We start from the raw sequence: 19,622 nt of genomic DNA, 5'->3' as shown, positions 1-19,622 counted from the left end.
TATGACTTGTTGTTTGTGACCATTATTTGGTGGGGTTTCAATTCAAATTAGTCGAAATCAGACTTCATAAATTTTTTTTACAAAAATCAAGATCCAAATAACAAAACAAATCAAGAGAGAGTTAAAAAAAAAAAATTGTTCAAACAGAAGGATTCTGTAACAAGTAGAACCCAAAAAATTTCGGTAGAAATTCATTGTCCACCAAAATATTTTGAACTATTTTGTGAAATGAATAGTTAGTTTCTGCTGAAATATCTACAAGAAACTATCAGTAAATTTCACGGCCAACATTTTTGTGAAAGAAATATTACGTGGGATAAGTCAAAATCTAATGCTATGCTAATATCCATCAATTTATGTAACAAGAAATACTTGATGTTACAAAAGTCAGGATTAATAAGCATGTCAATGGGAGGGAACAGGAAAAACTGTGAAATAGCCTTTTAAGTTAGTAAACAACACATTCTAAAGATATATACATGCAACAATATTTTCAAACATGGACTGGAGCGAAGCACTGCAATTTCCTAAACCATGAGACCAAAGCCTAACTATTATTCCTTGATTGATACCAGAGTAAATATAGATAAATAAAAGAAATTTGATTTTCAAAGAGAAATTCAGGAAAACGAGGTAATGAGGGATTTCAAGAAACAATCATTAAAAAAAAAAAATTTCCATAGACTAACTATGAGCAGTAGTAACAGAATGCAAATCGTTTAAGTTAAAAAAAATAAATAAAACCATCCACATTAAACCTAAGTTCAAGAACAACAACTACAATAAAATAAAAAATAAAAAAACCCCAATCGATTTTCCTAAAAAAAAAAAAAAGAGTTAAATAAATACTCGTTCGTTGAAAACAGCGAGAGATTAACGGCGTCGTCGACGGCGAGAGAGGGTTGAGAGAGCTCCGAAGAAGATGAGATTTGAAGGCAATTCGAACTGTAACTTGAGAGAGAGATCGACAGCCTCGGGTCGTTCGATTTAAAACTTGAGAGAGAGAGAGAGAGATGTGAGCTGTAACTAGAGAGAGAGAGAGAGAGAGAGAGAGAGAGAGAGAGAGAGAGAGAGAGAGAGGAGGGAGGGCACGGAGCTTCGTTCTGTTTGAACGAAGAAGATGATTCGAAGAGAGAGAGAGAGGAAGGTTTGATAAGAGAGAGGGAGTTAAAAACGAATAGAAGATTTTTAGAGGGGTCCGATCTTAATTAACTTTCTTTTTAACTTAAAACCGTAATATTAGATCCGAACCGTCGCATGCATTATAATCTGACGCCTTAAAAAACTTGGCACGAAGCTTGGAAGAGATTGGGGCTGCCGAACCGCTCCCTATATATATATATATGGGTGGGGTTCTGTAGACACATAAAGCTACTCATAAAGCTACAACGTTTCTGTCTTATATGGTTAAAAGGATTTGGAATAGACTGATTTTTTGTGAGGATGATCTCTATGTTGAGGGGATCATCTTTGCAAAAAATCATCACATTCCAAAACTTCTAACCCCATCAAAACTGATTTACAAAAATTGGACAGTCTAAAATTTTTCAACTTGTAAACATGGGACTAGAAGTTCCATAATAGGCTGATTTTTGGCAAGGATGATCTCCTCACCATAGGGATCATCCTCACAAAAAATCAGCTTATTCCAAACATTTTTGCCCATATAAGACAAAACACGTTGTAGCTTTATCAGTAGCTTTATGTGTATACGGATCCTAATCCTATATATATATATATATATATATATATATATATATATATATATATATATATATATATACTTCGGATTAGTTTGGTTTGCGGATTGGTTCGGTTGTATTATACCCCTAATCCGGTATCAAATCAAATTAATCAGATTTTTTTTTTTTTTTACAATCCGCACCAAAACCAACCATGTTCAATCCGAACCAATCCAATCCAAAAGACTTCGGATTGGTTCGGTTATCGGATTTACCCAATTCAATGTGCACCCATAGTAATCTTGACTTTTGATGGATCTGATTGGTCAATGATTAGTGGGACCTGTGTAAGAGTCCACTTTCATCAAAAACCAGTTTGATCAAGAAGTGTCAATGACTCTATTCCTAAAGAATAGAACCATAATCATGATATTTAGTTTGATTTTGGTTCTTGTCGATTTCGAGCGGATTCCAAATAAATAAAATTGAAATCAAAACTATCAAAAATCACGGATACCCATCGATTCTAATTCTCAATAATCAAGAAAAAATATATTTCAAATTATTATTATAAAAAAAAATCATTTTAAAAAATTAACATATTATCAACAAAATTATTAATTTAGTTACAATTTGTTATACTAAAGATACAAACTAATGATTTTTTTTCAAAAATAAAAATTTATCTTTCTTAAAAGTAATAATTTTTTAGAAAAAGTATCTCATTTTAAGATGCAATCAATAATTTATAAGAAAAATTGAAATTTTTTTATACAAGATACATTTATTTTGAAATAAAAAATACCTTAAATCATCTATAATATTAAAAGAAATGACAAAATAAATTGTTCCTTGATACCCATTGGATAGAATCTAATGGTTTTGATTCTTATCGGTTCGATTCCATTTTAAATCCAACACTAATCGATTCCAATAAAAAAGGATTCAGAATCAGGATTTTCGATTCCGATTTCAATTTTTTTTCAATTAAATGGGTACCTTTTGACACACCTAGTTTGATATGATTCTTTCAATCTTTAAATTTAAATTCCTCCCAATAAAATTTAGAATCTCACTCAACAAAATTCAAAATTTAATTTTCACCCATCAAAATTTAAATGGTGAGGGGAATTAAAATTTTAATTTTTCTGATTAAGATTTATAGGTAAATTTTAATCTTTGAAGGGAATTTGTAATTTTTGAAATTTTGCATTAGAATGCTTGAATATTGAATGTTTTGTCGATTGAGAACGAGATTCAAAAATTTACTTCAATTTGAACTTTGACGAAAGAGAAATTTGAATTTTGGAGGACAAGAATTTTAATTTTTTTTAATTTTATTTAAAAATTAAATTAAATAAAAAAAATATTTAAAAAAATTATAAGTAAGAGTAAGGATAGCACGGTTGAGGTAACCACTTCATAAATATCCATAATTACAATCCAATCTACCCGAAAAGCTCATTTATGGTACAGGTAGAGTTTGTTAGGTTTGGAGATGCTCTAACATTGGTTATTTGCTCACTTTACAGTGGTCTATGCTGAAAGACTAATAGAAAGGGATAAACACAAGAATTACTCACGGCCTCTTGCCAAAAATCATTTTTCGTAAACTTTTATTTATCACAACCAATTTTCATAAATTGTTTATAACACCCCAATTAAAAATTAAAACATACTGTCCAAAGTCCACACAATATTATAGAGATTTGACTCAAGTTATTATCTCAATATTATAAAATATTATAACACTCATTTAAACAATTTTAATTGTTATTTATAAGTAGGATTAGGCTCATATAGAATCCAAAACCTAAAAATAGAAATCAAACGAAAAAAAATGAGAGAACTTCTGATGAGACCCAAACTTTTATTTATTCTCAATCATTCATTTTAAAAAAATATATTTTTAATTGGGGTGTAATAAGTAAAAATTGGGGTGCAAATATCAACTCTTCTTTTTGTCACCCTCTATTCTCCGCACAGATTGATTGAGAGATTCACCAGACGGACGGACCTATCTATTCTATTTTTATTGGAGGAGCTCCCCTACTTTATCAACTTCATTACTTAAGCGATTGGAATTCAATAAATTGATTCAGTTAGTTAGATTTTGATTTTAAAGTCAAATTGTTGAAATTGATTTTCAGAATCCAGAATCTCATTTGGCTATGCTCTTTTAGAAATTGATTTCAGAATCTAGATTCAAAACCTCATTCTATTGGTCATGTTTCTACAATTGTGACATTAACTATTAGATATGCAACCCAAAAAAAAAAAAAAAAACATATACATTCATGTTACTTTAACACAAACAAGAAAAAAATTCCAAAATCTCAATAAACAAACTCAATGTTGTTCCTATTTTAGTTGATTCCTGATTATGGGGGAAAATCATTTTTATAATCCAAACCAAATGTAACATCAGATTATGAGCAAGAAGTAGATTCTAGAACTGAATCAAATGCCCCTTAAAATAGATGAGTGAAAATAATAGGACAAGTTAAATTTGAAATGAGCACATTTGACTAATTAAGATGGTTTGACAGTATTTAATGAAGGCGATTAGAATCTCAGTTAGAAGAAATATTCAACTTGAAAGTCTTAAAAGAGTTAGAATCATACACTAAAGAACATAAATGGAAGGAATGGAATATGAACTCATTTTGAATCACTAAAAAATAAATACTATTATTGAGTGAGTTTATTAACAAAGTTCAAAAGGTAATATTTCGGTTTTTTTTTTTTTTTTTTTAAATTTTTACGGGAGGATGTATAAATTGTATTTATCTTTTACAAGAAATGTTAAAAATGCTATTGTTTTTTCATTATTATCAAATACAAATGTTGAGTGGTGGAAAATCAATAATATATATATACCTATTTGTGTGTGTGTGTGTGTGTAATACTTTTTGCTCGAGCTTCATCACGTACTATTTCCATTGTAACCCAATAAATGGACGTTCTAATAAAAGCACCTTCATTCCTGTATCCTATATCCTATATTATATATATAAGCAAATGGTGAATGTAAATAATCCATGATCATGTCCTTCAAGTTGCACATTGCTTTCTACCACATCGTTTTAAATGAAGTTTTACCATAACATTCCTCTAGTTTGGAAACGGTATAGAATTGATTCAATATAGAATCATTAATAGTCATTGGCTCAATATATATATATAGTGGAGCATTGGAAGGCTCTAAAGAGAGCCAAACATCTTTCAATATATGGGTTAGGCGGATTTTTGTGAGGATGATCTCTATGATGAGGATATTATCCTCACAAAAAATCAGCCCATTCTGAAACTTCTAACCATATTTTACTAAGTTAAGAATCGTGGACCATCAATTATTTGTAAATCACTTTTGATGTGGTTATAAGTTTTAGAATGGGCTGGATTTTTTGTGAGGATGATCTCCTCACCACAATGACCATCCTCACAAAAAATCAGTTAATTCCGAAACATCTAGTCCATTTATTGAGAGAGAGAGAGAGAGAGAGAGACCCTTTTCAATTAGAATAAGCAATTCGGCTACAAGCACATTGACAACTTATGATAAAATATGTTTCTATTCTATATTCTCTCTATAAAAGGATGTGATGTGATTATTTTCAATAATAAGTTTAATTCATTTTTATCATTTGCCTATGTTTTAATATCCTACAAATATTGTATCAATATTTAATTTATAAATTACTTTATGCATCACAACAATCGAAGCATTCTCCACACAACAAATTAGTTATACAGGCTAGAACTATGTCTTCATTAAATATGATCTCAACATAATCTACTTAAAGTCATCGACCTGTGCCACTAACTTCCCAATAATTTTAGTGGGCCACTGGTGTTTTAGAAGGCAAGACAAAATTTCATGTAAATATGATGAGGATACTTGCCTTGATTTTGATTCAAAGAAGGGAACAAACATATATAGAATAAAATACATTCTAGCAGTAACATTGAAGATATTTTAGTACATGGCCATGTAGTTTACGAAGAACGAACGACATCATGTAATACAATGATGAAAGGAAGCAATACATGCATCTATGTAATCAAACCACATTTCTCGCCAACGGGGATTGAAGTAGAGAAGTGCAAAGTATCCCAGCAACCCGACAATATACGATATTGCAAAACTCATAGAAATTGCTGCTTGGGTCATTTTCTCCTGCTTTTGAAGGTCTTGGCACCAATGATTGTGTTCCAGTAGTGTTGCAACCTTTTTGTAATGGAGGTCCACAAAGAAGAGAGTTTCCTTAGTAGCTAGTTTCGTTAAATGTCCCAAACTGATTCTTTGTCCCTGGTGTCATACCAGATAAATTGTTGTGAGCCACCGTGAAAACTGCCAAAAAAGTTAGATCTGTCAACTGTGGAGGGATTGTCCGACTCAAGTAAAACAGCTTAGTTTAAATAAGGAGAATATGAGATAAATAACTAGTCAGCAGTGATGTGAACCACATTTATTTCCGACACTGGAAAGGATAATAGGAGACAAAAAATCCAAACAATAATGATAAGTAAGAAAAAGGTTATTAATAAGCTGAAAAGTGAAGGCATCCCAAATGCCTACAATGAAGTTGAATAACATAGTTTTCTTCCTTGGACTTAGTATTTATGCTTACTCATCACTGGGAGGTTGACTTACTGAAAAGGGTAAAAACCCTACGCATCAACTTATCACAAGAATGCAATCTGTGAGGCTGAGAATTTAATGATTATCCTCTGGATCCTACCACGAATCTGAGTACCAGTAATGGTCTTCTCTTTGTCCAGACAACTAGAGGAACATTGAAGATCATAGTAATTCCTTAGCTACATTGTCAAAACATGGTCTTTGTGCCCACTGAAACCTTTGAGTGCAAGGTAATCTAAGAAACAAAAATATAAAAAGGTTGAAGGGATTTTGCTCACCTTGGCCGTATAATATCAGTCCCAGATATAACAATTGATGATGCTCGTCCATGATATGCAATAGGGAGGTGAAACCTGAAAAGTGAATCAAATTCTTATCTGGATGATGAAAACAATGGATTGAGGACATTAGCATTTAGCAGAAATACAAAATGGCACTCATGAATGTCATTTTGTAGGTAATACAGTATAGTAATCCAACATAACCCCAACATTTTAGTCAACTTGTTAGGTATATTTTAATATAAAAACTTCAAACTCAGCATACCAGTTTAATGGAATTGGATTCTCTGGACCTCGAAATATGGTACCACAATTCTTTGTATGATGCATAGAGGAATAGAAGTCTGTGTAATCCCCTATTAAAGTAGGGAGAAGCATTTCGACCTTAGTCTGTTTGGCAAAAATAATCCCTATTACAAACAAATACAGACACAACTGCGGAAGTTGTAGTGTTTTCTTTTTTACTGGGCAAATGGGTTAGTGGTTGGTTATTAGTAGGTGAAGGCAGGTTTCAACCAGATCATGAATATGCCTTACCATTGGCAAAAGTGCCTCAAATCTGCATTGTCACGTAATGCTGGCTCATCAGCTGCATTGAAAAATAACTCTGATGACTCGTTTATATTAGAATCACACAAGGAGCTTTTCATGAGAGCAATTATTCCTTCACTATGTAAAAGAAAATATTGCAAGAAGTGAGAATGCTTCTCAAATTCTCCAAATTTTTTTTTCCTATAACAAGTTTCAACCTCACTAATGAAAAAGAACAAAAAACAGAAACAGATGAATCTAGTTAATGATCAAAAAGTGAATATAAGTGTACATGACAATAGCTTTTGAATTGTTGCACGAGCTTCCTTCCAAGCAGGTTGTCCCATTCCCAGAAACTTGTTAAGATTAATCTAGCAACAAAATCAAAGGAATTAGTCCACTATATTATTCAAAAAATAAAAAATAAAAATGTCTATGTGGAGGGCCGAGTATGGACACAAAAAGACAATTCAAACAAACTCTAAATGTGCTAACAAATACATAAACTCATACAAAAGAAATGTGTTAACGATCAAGTGCTTTTGTTGTATTGGTTAGATTCTTTTCAAATTGTGTAACTATAAGAGCCAAAACCACGTCTCAGGTTTGAAACTCGAAAGGAATAACTTGGAGAAAGGACTACCAAGTGCCCGCAGCTTTAAAGTCCTTGGGAAAGGACTGGGGGTGGGGGGTCTCCAGATGAAGGGTATCAGATTGAGAGCAGCAACAAGTGAGATAACATGGCCGTTGGTTGCAGGGCATTGTTGTATGTTATGAGCCCTAAGAGATAAAGACTTAACCTTACACATCATTAACATCTAGATGCTTTTGGTGCATTGGTTAGGTTCGTATCAGTATGATCCTTTCAGAGTAATTTTTACCCAAAGCCACCGCAAAGTGGATCACCTCGGCCACCAGCCAGACAAATAAGAGCAACTCCAACCAGTCTTCAAATCTCTATATTTAGAAATGGAGCCTTCCGAAATCCAAACCAAACTCCAATTGGTCTTCAAAATGAAGATTTCAACCCTATATCACTACTCAAGTCTTCACATATATATATAGAGCCAATCTCTATCACTCTTTACCTTTTTTAAATATCTAGTATATCCCCATTTTTTCATAAATATCAATTTTAACCTTTTTTTTTTATTTAATGGAATATGTTTTAAATATCATTTTTTTCCCCAACATGTTATTCTCCCCCTTTATTCTTTTATTTTTGTAAGCAAGTAAATAGTGTTTGAGAGAATGAATAGTGATTTAAAGATGAATCTAGTTGGAGTTCAAAAGTGGTTCGGACTTCAGAGTCTTCAAAATGAAGAAGAAGCCAATTTGAAGCCTTGGATTGGCTTTGCTCAAACACCTCTCTGTGCTTCTCATATATGTGTTCGGTTCGTATCATCGATCCTTCCAGAGTAATTTTTACTTCTTCCATAAAAATTGTCAGTTAGTTCACATTTTACATAAATCCAAGATCCCCAAAATCCACTTCGTAAGAAGTAAAATAAATTATCTGGAAAATCATTTTCTCTAACAAAACTTGCAAGAACACGAAACGCAGTAACCGATCATTAACAAAACAGTTTACATTCTACTAGACTTAATCAAATTCACACAAAATTCAGAAAAATCAACAAACATGATCGAAATCGAAATCAAACTAAACGAACAGAAATAAATTAGGAGAACCTGGTGAAAGCAATCAGAGTTCTTGAGAATTGTGCCATTGAAGAGACCAGCAGAAGCGATCGCAGAGAGATCCAAGACAAAGTCACCTATTGCGACGCAGGGACGAGGTTCTGCTCCGCCTTGTAGAGGCTTGAAGATACCGTACGGAAGGTTTTCAAGTGTATTTGGAAGAAACAACACATTCATAGAATGAGCGTAGCAGATATGAGGATGTTGATATGGATGAATGATAAAAACAACACGCCTCGCCGGATTACAAAGAGCAAAGCTCAGATTCAATCCATTGTTCGACCAAATTCGACAAAAATTGTAATAAAAAATAAGTTTGATAATGAATATTCCCTTTTTTTTTTTTTTTTTGTTGAAATAAATGAAATTAATTAAAATGTATATATTTATATTTTTCTATTCCACTGTATTTCATTGGGGGATTTTTATTTAAATGAGTGTAACAAGTAGAGTTGGGTTGCCAGTAACAAGTTTATTATTTTTTATTATGTGAAGAGACGATTTTTGGGTATCATTTTTTCCCAATGGATATTTTCATCCATTGTTTATCAATGAATTAGGTGCATTCGTAATAGTGCCACTAAACACATTGGATTCTCTCTCTCTCTCTGATTGATTGAACTTGGATCTCCGTGGTTGAGTCTTCAATCTCCAGGCCGCAACGATTCTGTGTCTCTACAGCTTCAAGGACATTGAAATCGATCGAATTTGGGAATATAAAAAAAAACCCTATATTTAGAGCATACGAAACCTCACCAGGTTTGCGTCTCAAGCTCTTAAATTGCTTCTAAGTTTGTCTTGTTTTTATGTTCTTGTGTTCTTGAGCTGGATATAAGGATGAAAGAAAAATAATGGAAATTTTAGTGAAAATTAGAAGAAACTAGTGATTTAAAACAAACAGAAGAGCACCAATTTTGAGTCTCTTCTGCAAGTTTTAAAGGCTATTGTTGCATCCAGTGCTTGGGGATGTGCATTTAGGGTGCAATGAAGAATTTCAGATCATGTTGGGGGTTGCTTTGATCTATGTTATCCATTATTTTCTGACTTTTAGATTTTAAAGAAAACCCCCCCTCCCCCAATCAATTTATCCATTAGAAATAATGGAGTTCTAAAGATAGTTTTCCTTATCTTTGGGTTTATTTTTTATTTTTTCCATTGATGTGGAGATAAGAACCTGAAGATATATGTATATTTTGATTTGTTTGTTTACATTACAACATTAGGATTTAGATTTAGGAGAGGTATAGGTGGGTATTTAGTAAAACCCCATTGCAAGAACTTGTTCATGTTGGTGTTGAGAAACTTTATTTTCTTATCTTCAGAGAAGAGGAGAAGGGAAGAAGATGGGAGGAGGAAAATTCCATTTCTCAATTGGGAGGGAATAACTAAGAAAAGTGTGAGAATTGAGAGGGAAGAGGGAACAAAATTGCGTTTAGATTTCAAAGGTAATTGACCTCTCAAACTAAGATTGTAATTTGATAAAATGTAAGGAGTGGGAAGACTAGAAATCCAGAGTGTATGAAAACATCCTTGGGCAGTTGTTTTTCGCGACTTGTGACTTACTGTTGATCATGACAACGTTTGGCAGCAGATGTGAGTGTACAAATAATGGCCATAAAATTCACTATTCCTCGTGATAGAGATAAGGCTTCACTGGTTTCCCAAAACCCATATTAGTTTCCATTTTGTTAAATGATAATGGTTTAAGCTATTGGAATTCAATAAATTGATTCAGTTTGCTAGATTTTGATTTTAAAGTCGAATTGTTGAAATTGATTTCAGAATCTAGATTCAAAACCTCATTCTATTGGTCATGTTTCTACAATTGTGACATTATATATATATTACTTTAACACAGCAAAGAAACAAATTCCAAGTCTTCGAAGCATTTATTACCTTGTACATTATCTGCATAGCAAGGCAATTCCAAAATAAATATGGTGCTTACACACTATTATCAAATGAGTTTATTAACAAAGTTCAAAAGGTAATATTTTGACATTTATTTTTAAATTTTATGGGAGGATGAATAAATTGTATTTAACTTTTACAAGAAATGTTAAAAATGCTATTGTCTTTTCATTATTATCAAATACAAATGTTGAGTGGTGGAAAATCAATAATATATATAGCTATTTGTGTGTGTGTTTATATATATATATATAATACTTTCTGCTCGAGCTTCATCACGTACTATTTCCATTATAACCCAACAAAATGGACGTTCTAGTAGAACAGAACAAACTATGTCGAGCCAAGAGCACCTTCATTCCTATATCCTATATCCTATATTATATATAATCAAATGGCGGATGTAATAATCCACAACTGATCATGTCCTTCAAGCCGTATGTCGCTTTTTACCACATCGTTTTAAATGAAGGTTTACCATAACATTCCTCTAGTTTGGAACTGGTATGAAATTGATTCAATATGGAATCGTGAATAGTCATTAGTTCAATATATATATATATATATATAGGGTCCCTATCCGTGGCCAACAGTTTGGCAAACATTTTGGCAAACACTTTTTCAAAACATGGGTTAGAGGTCTTGGAATGGGCTGATTTTTGGTGAGGATGATCTCTACGGTGAGGAGATCATCCTCACCAAAAATCAGCTCATTCCAAAACTTCTAGCCCCATTTTACGAGTTGAAAAATCGTGAACCGTCCATTTTTTGTAAATCATTTTTGATGAGGTTAGAAGTTTTGGAATGAGCTGATTTTTGGTGAGGATGATCTCCTCACCGTAGAGATCATCCTCACCAAAAATCAGCCCATTCCAAGACCTCTAACCCATGTTTTGAAAAATGTGTTTGCCAAAATGTTTGCCAAACTGTTGGCCATGGATCGCTACCCATATATATATGGGTCAGGTTCAAGGGCCATGTGAGAAAACATGTAAGAAAACTTTCGGTGGTAAATAAAATTTTAAAATATGGGTTAGAAATTTTAGATTGAGCTGATTTTTTGTGAGGATGATCTCTATGATGGGAAGATCATCCAAAAAAAAAAAATCAGCCCAATCTGAAACTTCTAACCCCATTAAAAGTGATTTAGAATGTGGACCGTCGATTTTTTTTCAATTTTTATCACTAATTGTAAATCACTTTTGATGGATTTAGAGGTTTCTGATTGAGCTGATTTTTTGTGAGGATGATCTTCTCATCATAGTGACCATCTTTGCAAAAAATCAGCTCAATCCAAAACCTCTAACCCTTATTTTGAAAAACGAAAGTTTTCTTACATGTTTTCTCACATGGCCCTTGAACCTGACCCTATATATATATATATATATAGGGGATCATCACAAAAATCAGCCTAACCCATATATTGAAAAATGTTTGACTCTCTTTAGGGCCTCTGAATGCTCACATTTTACAAATTTAAGAAAGCCAAACATTTTTCAATATAAGGATTAGGCTGATTTTTGTCAGAATGATCTCTATGATGAAGAGATCGTCCTCACAAAAAATCAGCCTATTCTAAAACTTCTAATCACATTTTACAAATTTAAGAATTGTGGACTGTCAATTATTTGTAAATCACTTTTGATGTGGTTATAAGTTTCAGAATGGGCTGGATTTTTTGTGAGGATGATCTCCTCACCATAGTGATCATTCTCACAAAAAATCAGCCTATTCCAAAACTTCTAGTCCATATATGAAGAGAGAGAGAGAGAGAGACCCTTTTCAATTAGAATAAGCAATTTGGCTACATGCACATTGACAACTTATCATAAAATATGTATCTTATTCTATATTCTCTCTATAAAAGGATGTGATGCGATTATTTTCAATAATAAGTTTAATTCATTTTTATCATTTGCCTATGTTTTAATATTGTATCAATATTTAATTTATAAATTATTTTATGCATCACAACAATCAAAGCATTCTCCGTACAACAAATTAGTTATATGGGCTAGAACTATGTTTTCATTAAATATGATCTCAACATAATCTACTTAAAGTCATCAACCTGTGCCACTAACTTCCCAATAATTTTAGTGGGCCACTGGTGTTTTAGAAGGCAAGACAAAATTTCATGTAAATATGATGAGGATACTTGCCTTGATTTTGATTCAAAAAGGGAACAAAAATATATAGAATAAAATACATTCTAGCAGTAACATTGAAGTTATTTAAGTACATGGCCACGTAGTTTACGAAGAATGAACGACATCAAGTAATACGATGATGAAAGGAAGCAATACATGCATCTATGTAACCAAACCAAATTTCTCGCCAACGGGGATTGAAGTAGAGAAGTGCAAAGTATCCCAGCAACCCGACAATATATGATATTGCAAAACTCATATAGAAATTGCTGCTTGTGTCATTTTCTCCTGCTTTTGAAGGTCTTGGCACCAATGATTGTGTTCCAGTAGTGTTGCAACTTTTTTGTAATGGAGGTCCACAAAGAAAAGAGTTTCCTTCGTAGCTAGTTTCATTAAATGTCTCAAACTGATTCTTTGTCCCTGGTGTCATACCAGATAAATTGTTGTGAGCCACCGAGAAGACTGACAAAAAAGTTAGATCTGTCAACTGTGGAGGGATTGTCCCACTCAATCTGTTGTGAGAAAGATCTAGGCTCTCTACTTGCTTCAGGTTGGAAAATGATTCTGGAATTGACCCTGTTAAATAATTGTGGGATAGATTCAACGAATGAATCTCACTTAAATTTCCAATTTCTGATGGAATATGACCTGTTAGTCTATTCCATGATAGGTCCATGCCTGACATGAAGTAAAGAATGTTACCATGGTAAGATTCGGACCTACTTTTTGTTATGAACTCCACTTCTTCTTGCACGCCGGAAATTGAATATAAATTAGTGAGTCGTATAATAGTGTCAAGTATGTGAAACGTCAGTTGTGCTGAATATAATGTTTCTATATAGTTATCCGGACTAAAAACATCATCTATACTCCGTGCTTTACCGAATGATACGTTGCTCAAGCAAGAAGGTATTGATCCAGAAAGTTTGTTTTGAGAAAGGTCCATAATACCTAACTTGACTAGTTGACATAACTCAACTGGAATGGGACCTTGAAGAAGATTTCCTCTCAAGAGAAGAATTCTCAAATTTGAAAGAGTATTGATCCAATTTGGAATGCTACCAAACAAATTGTTCTCTCTCATATCTATTGACAACATGGAGGAATTTAGGGTCCAAACATTTGATAGTGGTCCGGTAAAACCGTTCTTTTGCAAATGTAAGTATTTCAAAGATGATAAATTGGTGAAAGAAGGTATGGTCCCATCAAGATTATTTTGAGAAAGGTCAAGGAAGTGAAGTTTGTTCAGTTTGCAAAAACCAATTGGAATATGACCTTCAAAATAATTTTTAGGCATGACAAGTGACCTCAAGTTCGACAAATTTCCAATCCAATTTGGAACTTTACCTGACAATTTATTTTTCGATAGATCCAATGCTAACAAGCTTCTCATGTCACCAAGCGACTGAGGTAGACTACCTTGCAAGGAATTTTCAGCCAGGTTTAAGAAATGCAAATTTGGAAGGATTTCACCAATGTTCGAAGGAAGTTTTGTGTGAATTTGGTTGTAGGAAATGTCGAGTAGACGTATGTTAGTGTTGTTGGAATTGGATGGCAAATCAAGAGGACCTATGAAGGAGTTATAGCTGAGATCTAAAGCTTCCAACCTTGTATTGTTCCCCAGTATCCATGATGGGAACTTTCCTTTCAAGTTATTCTCGGATAGAAAAACTTGTCTCAAATTGTATTGGTTGTACAAAAAGCTAGGAATGGAACCAATTGGGTTTCTTAGGTTACAATTTGATAACCTAAGAAATTTAAGTTGAAATTGAGGGATCCAAGGTGGATATTCAGTTTCCACCTCAAGTTGGTCATTTCCATTAGTAAGACTGAAATACTCGAGCTTAGAGTTGTTGGCAAATAAACCAAGTGATATTAGACCCTCAAATCGATTTTTAGAAAGAGAAAGGAACTGAAGCGATGTGAGACCAAGGATCAGAGATGAAGGAATCTCTCCTTCCAATTGGTTATGAGAGACATCCATTAGACGAAGGGATGTCAAGTTGCCGAGACATGTTGAAAGATTTCCCTCAAGTCCATTGTAACCGAGATCTAACACTTGAAGGATTTTCAATTTGCACAAACCTAGAGCAATAAATGAAGAAAGTGTTAGTTGAATATATATATAAACACTAGTGAAGGGAGTGTGATGCACATACTGTATGATAAAGATGCACTTAAAGTAATTGAGAATGCATTATTAGACCCTAAACACAATTAAGAAACCATGATCTCATATCTAAGATCATGGATAGCACGACACATAATAAATCTCCTTCTCGATTTTGTGGTCATTGGTGGACTTGGGTGAAACTGGGACCTCCTTGTCTTTGATCTACCATTTTTTTATCTTGCTGATGGTCCATAAACTTGATCCCGTTATATACGTAATTTATTCAAGATCAGGTAAATCATGAAAAATGACTCAATGGGTTCAACTCATTTTCAAAGTTGCACGGACAATTTAATTTCTCTAAAGGCGTGTATTGTAGCATGTTACAAGGTCCTATTGATTTTCTATTGTAAAATGGTTTAACAACAATTCCAACCTCATAATAAGGTTTGTGAAGGCTGTTATACAAAAATTTAGTACATTTCGACATTTTTAAACTATTATAAGTTGACTTAAATTTGAAATGTTAAAATCATCCAAATGAATTATAAGTTTAATTCAACATTCTTCAATTTGTGATTTGATTATACAGCTAGCATGATCTTCATGTGAATCCCACCATTGGGTGTAACTTGTAAGAAATTAAGTTCACAACTCATATAAGGCCCACATGTTTCACTATTCTAGTGTAATATCATAGTTTAATTCATTTTTTTTTTTTCTGAGTTTTCATGATATTAGAAAAGAGTGGTGCTAGATTGACCACATATCGCACTTCTTCACGTGAAAGTGTATAAGAACCATCGATGCTTTTTCACTCATATCTCGATGAAAGTATCTCCTGTTCTCATACACTTACACATCAAGAAGTGCGATGTGAGGTTCTAGCATGAGGTCACTTCAGCATTATTCGTTAGAAAAATATTATTGCAGAATGACAATAAAGTATGTGTTTTATACTTAAAGATAAAATAGAAATATACTTTTAGATATATTTATAATATAAAAAAGTAGTCTAGAGATCACTAACATAACATTATGGAATGTATATAAGGTCCCATTCGAAAGAGAGCCAGCATGTTTGTCCTATATTGGTTAGAAGTTTTGGAATGAGCTGATTTTTTGTGAGGACGATTTCTGTGGTGAAGAGATCATCCTCATAAAAAATCAACCGAATATGAAACTTCTAATCCCATCAAATGTGGATTAGAATTGTAGACTATCAATTTCTACTATTAATTTATAAATCACTTTTGATGGGGTTAGAAGTTTTAGATTGGGCTGAAACATTAAAAAAATGTTTGGCTCTCTTTAGGACCTCCTAACGCCACCCTTACATATATATTTGGGAAGCGTTTGGAGGCCCTAAAGAGAGTCAAACATTTTCAAAATAAGGGTTAGAAGTTCTAGAATGAGCTAATTTTTGGTGAAGATGATCTCTAAAAGTCAGCCCATTTCAAAATTTCTAACGCTAATTACAAGTTGAAGAATCGTGGGCCATCCGATTTTTGTAAATTACTTTTGATGGGATTAGAAGTTTTGGAATGAGTTGATTTTAGGTGAGGCTGATCTCCTTATTATAAAGATCATTCGAATGTTTGACTCTCTTTAGGGCCTCCGAACATCACCCTATTTATATATATATATATATATATATGTGGCGGTTTAGCAATCCTAAAGTTTGCCAAGTTTGGTGCCAAACATTTTTTCAAAATATGGGTTAGAAGCTTTGGAATGAGCTTATTTTTTGTGTGGATGATCTCTATGATGAGGAGATCATCCTCACCAAAAATCAGCATATTCCAAAACTTCTAATCCCATCAAAAGTAATTTACAAAAATTGGACGGTCCACGATTCTTCAACTTGTAAACTAGGGTTAGAAGTTTCAAAATGAGCTGATTTTTTGTGAGGATGATCTCTACGGTCTTTTTTGTGAGGATGATCTCTTCACCGTAGAGATCATCCTCACAAAAAATCAGCCTATTCCAAAACTTCTAATCCCATCAAAAGTGATTTACAAAAAATGTTTGGCATCAAACTTGGTAAACTTTAGGGCTGTCGAACCGCTCCCTATATATATGTGGGTGTTGTACAACATTCTAGACAAAGCATTTTGTCTTATATGGGCTAAATTTTTTATACTGGGCTGATTTTTTGTGAGGATGATCTCTATGGTGAGAAAATCCAAAAAATCAGTAAATTCTAAAATTTAACCTTAGTTTATAAGATAAAGAATCGTGAATCGTCAATTTGTACCGTTAGTTTCTAAGCACTTTTCATGGGTTAGAAGTTTTAGAATTTGCTAATTTTTCGTGAGGATGATCTTCTGACTATAGAGATCATCATCATAAAAAATCAGTCCATTCCGAGAGAGAGAGAGAGAGAGAGAGAGATATATACCTTGGGTTGGTAGGAAGCCATTGAGTTTGTTGTGTGACAAATATAACATCTGAAGAGAAGTCAGATTCCCAATAAATGAAGGAATACTCCCACTGAAATTATTATGATCTAGGCCCAACAATCGCAATTTGCTCAAAGTAGTGAACTCTACAAAAAAAAAAAAAAAAGGGAGGAAAAATAGATAAATTAATTGTTTTTTTTAAAAAAAATTCATAAATAAAAGCCCACGTTATCTTAGGAAACCTTCTTTACCTTGAATTGGTAGGGAGCCATTGAAATTATTATATCCCAGATCCAAAATCTCCAATTTCCTAAATGAATTGAACTCTACAAAAGAAAATAAAAATGGTATTATCTGATCCAAATTGAGAGATAAAACTACAAACAAATGTTATTAGGGCATCAAGACTTAAACATACCTTGAATTGGAATTGCTCCTTGTAATTCATTACCCTTGAGATGCAGAGACTTAAGAGATGAAAGTTCACCCAAAGATGTTAGACTTGTAAAGAAGTTACCATCTAGCACAAGGACTCGTAATTTGTTGACTCTTGATAATTTACCGAAACCTTAGTATACAAACAAGAGAGAATGCTCAAAGATCAGATACATGTTTTCGTCAATGTCAATGCACTATTCCAATGTATAAATCATAGACTTTAATCCATATTCCCTTGGTCATATAATTTTTGCAAACTTAAAAATCATTTCTTTCCGAAAATAGCTCTAAAAAATATTATCTTTTAATTATAATAGTAGTAAGGGGTGTTTTTTGTCATTTTCTAATGATATTCTTTTAAAGAGAGAGAGAGAGAGAGAGAGAGAGAGAGATTCTATTTCCACACCAAATTTTGCTAATGCCATCCCAATTCATAAGTAAATTAATCATGAAAGATTTAGTAAACATCTTGGGGGTGGCGTTAGTAAAAGTTGGTATGGAAATATAATCTCCATTCTTCAAAATATCATCAAATCTTGATAATCTATCTAAAATTCTTTAAAAGAAATACAGTGTTGATAATGTTACGCCTTTTTTAGCACACGCCCCCTAACGTGTTTGCTCACAGCCCAACAAACGTTTGACATGTAGAACAAATAACGTCAACAATAGAGAGAATTCTTCTCTCTCTTGCTCGCACGTCCTCTGCCCACATATTTATTTTTTTAGATTTCAAATCTTAAAATGGGTCGTTGGGTCCACATTGACAATCCAACAACAATGCCTTTTAGATTTCATGAAAATATTCATAAAAAAAATATTTTTCGAACTTGATCCAAGGAATTGAAAATGGATGGCCATTGAGCACCCAAATTTAAAAATAAAATTCTTTTTTTTTTTTGGAAAGGTCAACAGGGTTAAGGCAGACCCAGACCAGCTACAATCTCAGGAAAGGATAACCCTTTTTATCCTGGGAAAGAAGAGAAACGAGGGAAGGCGAAGATCCACAAACAATCTCCGAACAGCCCAAAGAAAATTCAACAGTGTAAATAACTGTTTTTATTTATTTATTTTAAAGTTCATATAATTTTGTCCTCTAACTCCATTGCATCGAATAATGTTTTTGAATGTCACAAGGAGATCAGATCAAAAAAATTTCTTTTTTTCCACTATGGGCAGGAGAGAGAAAGGGTGTCATATTATCAAAATCCATGAAAACATCATTAGACATGAATTGCAAAACCTAGAGGTTTATAAGCTATAACTACATCAATGTGTGGGAATCATGATGTTAACCTTACCGTAGATAATATTAAACCACGTTCATGAATTTTAAATTAGATAATGGTAAAAACATTTTATTAAAATGAGAAAATTAGTGTTAGAATGACATTTTTTTTTTAATAATAGTCTTTTTGAATTGTAAAACAACCCAATAATACGGTTATTTTTAAAATATTAGAAAAAATGTGAGAGAGAGAGAGAGTGCCTCCGTTTTCAATCCAACCAAGTAGCGAATTGTTTGATAAGTCAAGTCCAATGAGTTCTTCAAAGGGTAGAAACAAGGAGGCATTCAAATACCAGCCTGGTAACTGATAGCCCCTAATATTCTTAAGAGAAAGACTGATGACTCTCCTCATGCTGTTGTTGTTACATTTAACTCTCTCCCACACACAACAATCACTCTCTTTCTCCCATGAAGTAAAATAAGAACCATTTGGGTTATTGAATGCGGCTTTGATATTCAGTAAAGCGATCCTCTCTTTTT

The 19,622-nt window shown here is 33.0% G+C and overlaps 2 protein-coding genes across 2 annotated transcripts; both read right to left on the bottom strand.

Annotated features, from left to right (window-relative positions):
- Positions 1-5,645: 5,645 nt before the first annotated feature.
- LOC147407836 (fumarylacetoacetase-like) lies at positions 5,646-9,153 on the bottom strand. Its single transcript, XM_086436594.1, has 5 exons — positions 8,832-9,153; positions 7,432-7,510; positions 7,146-7,197; positions 6,606-6,680; positions 5,646-5,994 (listed from the first exon to the last, which is right to left on the bottom strand). Exons 1-5 carry the CDS (start codon positions 9,015-9,017, stop codon positions 5,967-5,969), a joined length of 420 nt encoding a protein of 139 aa, XP_086292720.1. The 5' UTR covers positions 9,018-9,153; the 3' UTR covers positions 5,646-5,966.
- Positions 9,154-12,945: 3,792 nt separating this feature from the next.
- On the bottom strand, positions 12,946-18,750 carry LOC147407835 (uncharacterized). Its single transcript, XM_086436593.1, has 4 exons — positions 17,835-18,750; positions 17,668-17,742; positions 17,416-17,562; positions 12,946-14,986 (listed from the first exon to the last, which is right to left on the bottom strand). The coding sequence occupies exons 3-4, from the start codon at positions 17,462-17,464 to the stop codon at positions 13,026-13,028; spliced, it is 2,010 nt and encodes a 669-aa protein (XP_086292719.1). The 5' UTR covers positions 17,465-17,562; positions 17,668-17,742; positions 17,835-18,750; the 3' UTR covers positions 12,946-13,025.
- Between the last annotated feature and the right edge of the window lie 872 nt (positions 18,751-19,622).

Source organism: Akebia trifoliata, chromosome 3 (genome assembly GCF_017979445.1).
Source record: "Akebia trifoliata isolate Shusen 1 chromosome 3, ASM1797944v1, whole genome shotgun sequence".
Taxonomy (NCBI): Eukaryota; Viridiplantae; Streptophyta; class Magnoliopsida; order Ranunculales; family Lardizabalaceae; genus Akebia; species Akebia trifoliata.
Note: the sequence above shows the minus strand (reverse complement) of the source record. Positions and strands in the feature narration are given on the sequence as shown.